A 9,792-nucleotide genomic window follows, 5' to 3' on the forward strand; every position below is an offset into this window, starting at 1 on the left:
CAAAGGAAAAAAAAAACTTAGCACCCAACCTTTTATAAACAATGGATGAACCAACTAGTTTTTTTTTTATATAATAAGACGACTTCTCACAAGTTTGACTCCACAATTTCTTCATTTCAAGGAAAAAGCAAATCATTCCATAATTTCCCTTCTAGAACAATTCAAACATGAATTATTAAGCAATAAATCAACCACATAAAAGCCAGACACCCAAAATGTGGTGGCAGACGACAACAACAGTAATGGCGGAACAACTACGATTTGGATTATGCATCCTTGTTGCAATCCATGCATTAACGACTTGTACGGCGGCAGACACCATCTCAGCAAACCAAATCCTTAAAGATGGACAAACCTTAATTTCCGCTAAACAAACATTCGAGCTCGGTTTCTTCAGCCCGACAAACTCCACAAACCGATACGTTGGAATCTGGTACAAACATATATCACCCAGAACGGTTATATGCGTAGCCAACCGGAACACGCCACTTGTCAACACCTCGGGTGAACTCACACTCACTCCACAAGGAGTTTTAGTCATCCGTAACACCCCCGGTGACGTCATTTGGTCGTCAGGGAACACGTCAGCGGTGCTAGTTAATACCCCGGTGAGTCAACTTCTTGATACAGGTAATTTAGTTGTTCGGGGTGATCAGGATGGTCCGATATGGCAAAGTTTTGATTATCCAACGGATACTTTTGTACCCGGGATGAAATTCGGGAAAGATTTTGTAACGGGGCGGGAAACGCATTTTACGTCGTGGAAGGAAGATAGCGACCCGTCCTCGGGTGAGTATACGGTATGGTTGGATACTCAAGGGTACCCGCAAATGATTGTTCGGGACGGGGTGGATATTAGGTTTAGGGCGGGTCCGTGGAACGGGGTTAGGTTTTCTGGTGAACCGAGTTTGAGGTCAAACTCGGTTTACAGGTTTGGGTTTAGTCTAAATGAAAAAGAAATGTATTATTATTTTGATGATCTTTTGAATAGTTCCGTAATTACCCGGGTTGTTATCCGACCCACGGGTATTTTCGAGCGGTTGCTGTGGATTGAGAGTCAACGAGAATGGTTATTGTATCTCGCTACTCAGAATGATAATTGTGACCGTTATAAGCTTTGTGGTTCGTATGGGAGTTGTAATATTAACAACTATCCGGCTTGCGGGTGCTTGAAAGGGTTCGAGCCGACATCACCGGACCAATGGAACGTGGCGGATTGGTCTCAAGGGTGTAAGCGGTTGACCCCTTTGGATTGTGGGCCCGACGAGGGGTTCAGGAAGTATTCTGGTGTGAAGTTGCCTGACACGCAACACTCTTGGTTTGACCAGACCATGAGCCTCGATGAATGTGAGCGGTTTTGCAAGAGGAACTGCTCGTGTACGGCTTATGCGAGCCAGAATATAACCGGTGGTGGAAGTGGATGCTTGGTGTGGTTCGGTGAGTTACTGGATATTAGGACATTTGCGGAAAATGAGCAGGATCTGTATATAAGAATGCCGGCATCCGAGTTAGGTATATCAGGTTTTTGTCAACTTTTTGCTATGAAATTGAGCTGCAGTTCGTATCCCTAAACCTTAAACCCTCTAATTTGATCTTGCAGCAAAAGATAAAAGCTCGGATGGGAAGAAACTAAAGATTATTCTTCCTATAGTCTTGGTATTATTGTTCATAATAGTTTCATTGTGCATATTTTGTCTATTGAACAAGAGGAAGCCAATGCAAGAAGGTAATATTTTGGGGAAAAATCATCATAATAGAAGTTGAAAAAGAAAATCACCAAAATGAACATTGAATAAACAAAATATTTAAAAAAAATGATGACTTTTTTTTTATTGTTGGGCTTCTTGTGACTTGTATGTTGCCCCCTTTTCCTTTTATAATATTGAGCCTTTCAAAACATAAAACAAAATCATTGGACAAAAATGCTGAGATTTACGCTCATCAGGTGAAAGAATCAAAGACTGACATGTTGCTTACGCTTATAAAGAAAATGTCGTACTCTAGGTCGCGATGGCCATGTGAGACTCTAATTGTGCACCCTTCAAAAGTGTGTAATTTACTCTGAGTCTTTAGATATAAATTACATCGTATTACCCGCACACGATCTAATTTGTCAAGATCGTATGTTTAAATCTAGGGGTGGCAATCTTGACTCAAACCATTTCAAATGGGTTAATTTGGGGTGTTTTAAAAATTAAATGAATTGGTTTGGGTCAGAGATTTTATCTAAATGGGTCAAAATGGGTCATTTGAAATTTCGTATTATAATTTTTGGGTCAATTTGAGTCGCCATATTCAAAGAAATGGGTCGATGTGGGCTAGTGTCATAAGGAAATGTGGCAGGTTTCGGATCGGAACGGGTTTCGGCACGAGACAGGTTTCAGCACGAAATGAGTTTGAGATTGGAACGGGTTCGGTTCAGGTTTCAAGCGAACACGAGTTTTCACACAGGACGGGTTGGGTTTTGGTTTCTTTTTGGTCGATTCCGGACTCGTTTTTGGTTTTTTGTTTCGATTTTGTCCGTTTTTTTAGTTTCATTTTTGTTCGGTTTTAGTTTTGTTTTGATCGATTTTTTTATTTCGATTGATTTGGTTTGGTTTTGGCTTTTTGTTTCATTTCCGTCGACTTTTCGATTTCGGTTCAATTTCTCGGTGGTTTTTTTTATGGAACGAAGACAACGAAGGAAACATCTTACTTTTTTTACTTTTTTTTTCTTTGATTTATATTTTGAGTTATGATTTTTTTATTATTATTTTTGAATATTTTTGAAGGGTTTTTGTTCTTAATAGGAAACCCCTTAGAAAAAAATTCAAAAAAAAATAATAAAAAAATCATAACTCAAAATATAAATAAAAAACAAAAAATCTAAAAATGCTAAAATGTTTCCGCCGCTATTCTTATTAAAAAAAAAAAACAAAACCCGTTCTGACTCGTTCCGACCCTAACCTATTCTGACTCAAACCAAAACAACTCTTTTTTTAGTTGACCCATTCTGACCCAAACCCATTTTGACCCATGACTCGTTCGACCCAACCCAATTGCCACCTCCATTTAAATCTGGTACACGTGTAATTTTTTTAGTGGATGAAGAAGTCAGATGTATATTTTGGTGATCTGCCAAGTTTATTATCAGTTTATATTGTTAAGTTGGCATATTAGGGACACAAGAAGAGGACCATCTTGATGCTGGCGATACAAACTCGAAGGATAATCTAGAACTACCACTCATTGACTTCTCTATACTACGCAAAGCCACCGACAATTTTTCAGACAACAATAAGCTCGGAGAGGGTGGTTTTGGACCTGTTTACAAGGTAAAAAAAACAAATGCATCACCTATTTTCTGGTTCCGTTGTTTTATGATTCTACCCGTTAAGTTCTTGATATGGGCGTCAAATGAGTCATGTTCGTAGGTTGTGGCTCGAATTCGTCACGAACCTGAAAATTTAAAATGAAACCGAATACAACCCATTTAACCCAAAATAGTTGTTTATTTCTATTTCTCATCAATTTTAAATGTTGTCATAAAGTACCCAACCAATTTAAGTTATGTCATAAAGGGCCTACATGTGACCCCACTAGGTACACCCGAACACGTCTTGTTTATCTTAGCATGCATGCGATTCGACATGAAATTGACCAGAACTCGTTTAGACTTACCTCAAAGGATCATTTTCAGGGTGTGATGGAAAATGGGCAGGAAGTAGCAGTGAAGCGATTATCAAAAACTTCAACACAAGGACTCATAGAGTTCAAGAATGAAGTCATCACTATTTCCAAACTACAACACCGAAACCTTGTAAGACTATTAGGCTGCTGCATTAAGGGGGTTGAAAAAATGCTGGTGTATGAATACATGCCAAACAAAAGTCTAGATACGTTTATATTCGGAATAATCTTTTAAAACCGTATATAATGTTATAAAAAACAACCAAATACATAAAACTTAGATGTATAAATAATAAACTGCCAGCAGATGAATATCAAAGTAAAGTACTCGACTGGCCTACGCGGTTTCACATCATCAAGGGCATTGCCAGAGGACTTCTTTATCTTCATCAAGATTCTAGACTGAGAATCATTCATAGAGACCTCAAAGTCAGCAACATTTTGCTTGACTGTGATATGAACCCGAAAATATCAGATTTTGGAACGGCCCGAAGCTTTGGAGGAAATCAGATAGAAGCAAACACAAACCGAGTTGTTGGAACATAGTAAGACCCATCACTCAAAACATATATACCAATTTGATTATACTATTTAATATTTACCCTGACTTTCTTTTAAAAAATCATCATCATCGTACTCAGTATATCCCACCAATAGCAATGCTATGGTAGGGTCTGAGGAGGGTAAGATGTAGACAGCCTTACCTCTATCCCATAGGGATAGAGAGGCTGCTTCCGGTGAGACCCCCGGCTCGATAGTAGTTTTGAATCAAGCCTTGGACATAAGACACATAACACTCAATCATCGGGACACCGGCTGATTGGTGCATGTGCCCTTGTCTTTCGGCTATACTTTCTTTTAAAAAATAACGAATATATATATTCACTATAGTGGGTACATGGCACCCGAGTATGCAGCAGATGGTCTCTTTTCAATAAAATCAGACGTATTTAGCTTTGGTGTTTTAGTGTTGGAGATCGTGATGGGGAAAAGAAACAGAGGGTTTTCCCACAAAGAGCACAAAAACAACCTTATTGGGCATGTTAGTTTTGTTCTACTTTAACTAACAACCATTATCATCTATAATCTTATTGTGATAAAATAATTATTTATTTTTAGGTATGGGGACTACATAAAGAAGGCAAATCACTGGAACTGGTTGCAGAATCTCTAACTGAGTCGGTCAATTTACCAGAAATATTACAGTCAATTCACGTGGGATTATTGTGCGTTCAACAGCGTCCGGAAGATAGGCCGAACATGGCTTCTGTGGTCCTAATGTTTGGGAGTGAAACCGAGTTGCTGCCACCGAAGCCACCGGGCTTCTTTTGTGAAAAGGCTACAACTGATAACGGTTCTTCTTCAAGTACATATGGAACGAGTTCAACCAATGAGCTCACAGTTACTATGCTCAACGCTAGATAGTATATTTATTTATATATAAAGCAGCAAGCATGTCGAAGTGCACGAGTATCAACCGCTTGTTCCAGTTTTGTGAAATTTTCAGGCATTTACTAAAATTGAAATTAGGTTGAGCTGTGTACTAACCTATCTAGAAGGTTTACTTCGCCAAAATCTTCACTTGTAACATCAAATCAAATGAAATAATCAAATATTTATGTGACCTACGGCCATCGTTCATGTTATCCCTATTAGCAACAAACCATTAAGGCCAAGGGGTATACACCCCCTTGGAGTGAGCAGAAAACCTAATAAACAGAAAAGACCGCACTGAAAAAACCGAACCGAAGTATTAACCGACGGTTAATTTTTGTTCTTTTTGAAAAACCGAAATTTCGGTTTCGATTCGGTTATCCATTTAAAAAACCAAACCAAACCGATTGATGAAGATAAAGATTAGGAGGAATGGACTAAACTACTAAGATAAATAAATAAGATGATTAATGAAGATTGGGAGTAAACTTTTAATGTTTTTTAATTTTTAAATTCTGTTTAACAACTTTGTATTCGTATAGTTCCACATACACGTGCCTATTTTTGTTTTTTGAATTCAATATATATATGGACTATGGTACTCTAACACGTTCTTATATAATGTTAAAATATGCATTTTCATTTTTTATTTTTTTTTCCAATGTCAACCCATAATTGAAAAGAAACCAAAAATAACCGAAACGAAACCGGAAAACCGAAAAGCGAACGGTTTACATATTCAAATAACCGATTACTTCGGTTTTGGTTTGGGTTTCGCCTAATAACCGAATCGATTCGAACCGTGCTCAGCCCTAACACCCCCCTCAAACCATTCCTCTCATTTGTCACGTCTGTGCCATGTCAGCTTTCCCCCCGTCATTCAACATCACCCTTCAACCAAGGAAATACACCATTCTGTTGGAATAATGGACCAGTTCGGGTAAGTCAATACGGTCAACCGGGTTATGACCCGTGAGAGTTACACCGAGAGGTAACGAGCAATAAACCCGCTTAAGTTAGTTAATCGGGATAGACGCTTTAAGGAGATAAAATTATATGGAACGGGCTTTGGAGCAAGAGATGGATTTATTGGCCCACTGGGTTTATAACTAATGAGATTGGTTAAACCTAATTAAGGGTTATATAAACATATGATATTTATAACATTAACCTTAATCCTAATACAAGTCCATAACTCCTTCCTCCTATACCCTAGCTGCCGGTTAACTCCACCACCGCTGCTGCTTCATCGCCGGCCGCCGGACGCCGCACCGCCGCCGGACGCTGTGCCTAGCCGCCGCTGCCTCCAGCTTCTGCCGCCACCCATCCAGCCATCGCCGCCGGACGCCGCACCGCCGCCGGACGCTGTGCCTAGCCGCCGCTGCCTCCAGCTTCTGCCGCATTCCACCACCGCTGTCGGGTTGCCGTCGTGCACCGCCACCGTTGGTCGTAGGTCTCGTTGTGTCACCTAGCTCAGTTCGTTAGCCTTCGGTGTCTCAATCGGTTAATTATTAACCGAGGTAAACTTAAATATATTGTTAAGTTTTAATTATATATTTATTGTTAGACTCGTACTCGTATTGCGTGTAACCGGATCATGTCGGGTTTAGTTTCGGTGCTGATTAATCATTTACTTTCCGCTACGTATAATTATTAATTAATGAGATTAATTTTATTTGTCACGTTTATTGAACCGGTTTTAATAAACAAATTTTTAACTAATCACCACTGAAACCCAACACATTCTCCATCATTGTCCATTCTCAATCTTTTTTTATTAAATTAGACTTTTTTTTAAAAAAGGAAACGAAACCATTAAAAAGGTTGGCCCCACCACCATCGGGTGAATGACCCGAATGACCATGGTCATTCCCCTCAGGTCACGCATGACCAAAATATGGAGAGGGGGGCGGTGTTCTAGTGAGACCCCACGCGTGAAGGGTGCCATGTCAGCGTCCATATTAACTAGTGGGGATTGCCCACTGGTGTATATCGCATAGCCATGTCACAAGTTCACGTTCACGTTCACGTTCACGTTCACGTCCACGTCAACTAGTGAGGGTTGCCATGTCACAAGTTCACAAATCTCATTATATTATATGTTAAAAGTTTTTAATCTTTAATAATAATAATAATAATAATAATAATAAACAATTTGGCTGCATTGGCTACATCGCACCGTATGTACCAGACGACCTCTTTTCAATAAAATAAGAAGTATTTAGCTTCGGTGTTTTAATGTGGGGATTGTAAGCGGAAAAAAACTAAGAATTTTTCCACAGAGCGCATGAGCAACCTTATTGGACATGCTAGTTTTGTTCTACTTTAACCGACAACCATTTTCTATCATCTATGCATACGGCTTAAGGGTGATTAAATATATATAAATAAATAAATAAATATATATATATATATATATAGGCATGGAGAATGGGGGACTCCATAAAGAATCGGTCAATTTACCAGAACTATTAAGGTCAACTCACGTGGGTTTATTGTGAGTTCAGCATCGTCTGGAAGATAGGCCAAAACAATAGATACGGAACTTAATGAAAAATTTAGATAAAAGAGAGTAAAAAATCACATTTTACTATAATTTAAAGTGTCTAAATATAAACTAGTCAAATCTATTGTTGAAATCCTAGAATTCATGAGGAAAGGAGTGTTTGTTGATAATGAATATAACCTCTTAAATAATTCCATTCATGATGTTAATTGGTATTGCGGAATTTAATCAATTAACACCGAAGAACACAAATGAATTGAATTCAAATATGAACAAGAAATCTAACAACGAATTAGGGCTTCACTTATTCACAAAGAAACGTTTACAGGAAAGAAAACCTCAAGCCAAAAGATTGAGTATTGAGAGAGAATTACAAAGTAAACAAAAACGAACGTAACGTAAAAACTAAACCCTAATCTGGTTATAACGACTAATAACAACCCAAAAACAAGTTGTCACTTTTAGCCCTTCCATTTACACAAGATGTGTAAAACCAAACTATCTTCAACATTCTTCTTTATAACATCTTTAGAAGAATAACCATCTGCCCCCTGAACTTCCAGCCATTAACAATCGTTGACTTTTATTGACCAAGGCATATTAACTAACACATGATAGTAGATTAATTTGTAATACTATTGTTTCAGTTGCCAACATAACCCAATAATTATTGATAAATAAAATTTTAAAAGTGTCACCATGTCAATTATCAACCCATTCAAATAAGTAGCAGAATGTAATGTGTAATGTGAACAAGATACCATATCAATCAAAAAGTGAACTGACCTAAAAAAAACTTATATATGTACCTTACGAAACCAAATTATCATGACCCGCATCATTATGATCAAGCAGAAATAGTGTTTCTGTATAGGGCTGCACAAAAATTCTATATGTTCCATCAATCCCAAGATTATATATCTGCTTTGAGTGGGGCTCATAAACAGCAAGTTTTCCATTCATCCCCTGAATAATGTCTCAACTACTGTGATGATATCAAAAGTGTATAGCTTTGTAAACGAATTTGGAGCCCCGCCCTCCATCATCCATACATCATACACCACTCTATTGTCCTCTTCAACCACATCAATCACCACAAGCGACTCCTTTAGCTTAGACAAGGAGCAATACTTAAGCGGGTGGTCGTGTGCTAAACTATCTGGAAGGTTTACTATGCCAAATTCTTCACTTGTAACATCAAATGAAAGAATCAAATTTTTATATGACCTACAGCCGTTCATGTTAATCCTATCAGCAACAAGCCAATAAAGAAATCCATCTACAGCTGCCCAACAAACACCATGCCTTGGATGAATAAACCTAAGCGATATACGAGGGAGATTGTTGTGTCGACTTCTCCAAGCCCTATTGCTTAATGTAAAAACCTCAACCTGACAAGGGATGGAACTAATACTTTCCATAGCGCTCCAACTATCAGAGTATGTGATCTTGACAATCTTAGGGTTGTTAGCCTCACGACAAACACCAAAAGCTAAAACGGTGCGATAGATGCTACGGTAAACTGCCACATTAGGCACAACAACATCAACCCGTTTTCTAATGGATGGATTCCAAGTAACTGCTCTACACATTCCAGAGAGGGGACCATCACTGCCAGCTTGATAAGCATCGTGAAAACACAGCAAGCCGTGAGAGTAGCCGATTAGGTTATAATAGTCATGTATGGGATGGGGAGGCTGCAGGGAAACTTTATGCGCATGGAAAGTATCATCATCAACAATTGAAACATGTTTTGTATCATAATTAATTGCATCAATATATTTCACAAATATATGTTGGTTTTGGCTGCTATGGTGAGTAACAAAATATGAGCTTTGTATCATAGCCTTCCATGTCCTTGAGACGGATCGGAATTGAATCAAAGATTGACAGGAAGCCTTTTCATGATTTCCACTTGAATTTCGAATGGTATGTTGCTAGACATTCTAATTTTCACTAAATTCACAATCTGAACATATAAACACACAATCAGATGTCATCTCTACAAATATAAGCATGAATAAAAATTTCAGCCCGTAGAAACAGAAAAGGTTGTAAAAAAAGAAAATAAAAAACGAATAATATATGCCACTGTTTAAACTAGCAATCGACAAAAAAACAAAACATAAATTCATGTCTATGGCAAAATACCTAAGATTGTAGATTTAGATAATTCGTTGGAC

At 38.2% G+C, this 9,792-nt stretch overlaps 2 protein-coding genes and 1 pseudogene across 2 annotated transcripts; 2 read left to right on the top strand and 1 right to left on the bottom strand.

Moving 5' to 3' along the window:
* Positions 1–242: 242 nt before the first annotated feature.
* LOC143596366 (G-type lectin S-receptor-like serine/threonine-protein kinase At4g27290) lies at positions 243–4,040 on the top strand. The gene is made up of 4 exons (XM_077075159.1): positions 243–1,512; positions 1,601–1,726; positions 3,160–3,314; positions 3,680–4,040. The coding sequence occupies exons 1-4, from the start codon at positions 243–245 to the stop codon at positions 3,902–3,904; spliced, it is 1,776 nt and encodes a 591-aa protein (XP_076931274.1). The 3' UTR covers positions 3,905–4,040.
* Positions 3,982–5,106, top strand: LOC143596367 (G-type lectin S-receptor-like serine/threonine-protein kinase SD1-1). Its single transcript, XM_077075160.1, has 3 exons — positions 3,982–4,214; positions 4,561–4,711; positions 4,789–5,106. Exons 1-3 carry the CDS (start codon positions 4,126–4,128, stop codon positions 5,092–5,094), a joined length of 546 nt encoding a protein of 181 aa, XP_076931275.1. The 5' UTR covers positions 3,982–4,125; the 3' UTR covers positions 5,095–5,106.
* Positions 5,107–8,568: 3,462 nt separating this feature from the next.
* LOC143596368 (putative F-box protein At4g21240) lies at positions 8,569–9,554 on the bottom strand (annotated as a pseudogene).
* Positions 9,555–9,792: the final 238 nt, after the last annotated feature.

The sequence above is a fragment of the Bidens hawaiensis genome, unplaced genomic scaffold (assembly GCF_021521415.1).
Source record: "Bidens hawaiensis isolate Kalapana, Puna unplaced genomic scaffold, B.hawaiensis_p1.1 tig00046292_1, whole genome shotgun sequence".
NCBI classification, from domain to species: domain Eukaryota; kingdom Viridiplantae; phylum Streptophyta; class Magnoliopsida; order Asterales; family Asteraceae; genus Bidens; species Bidens hawaiensis.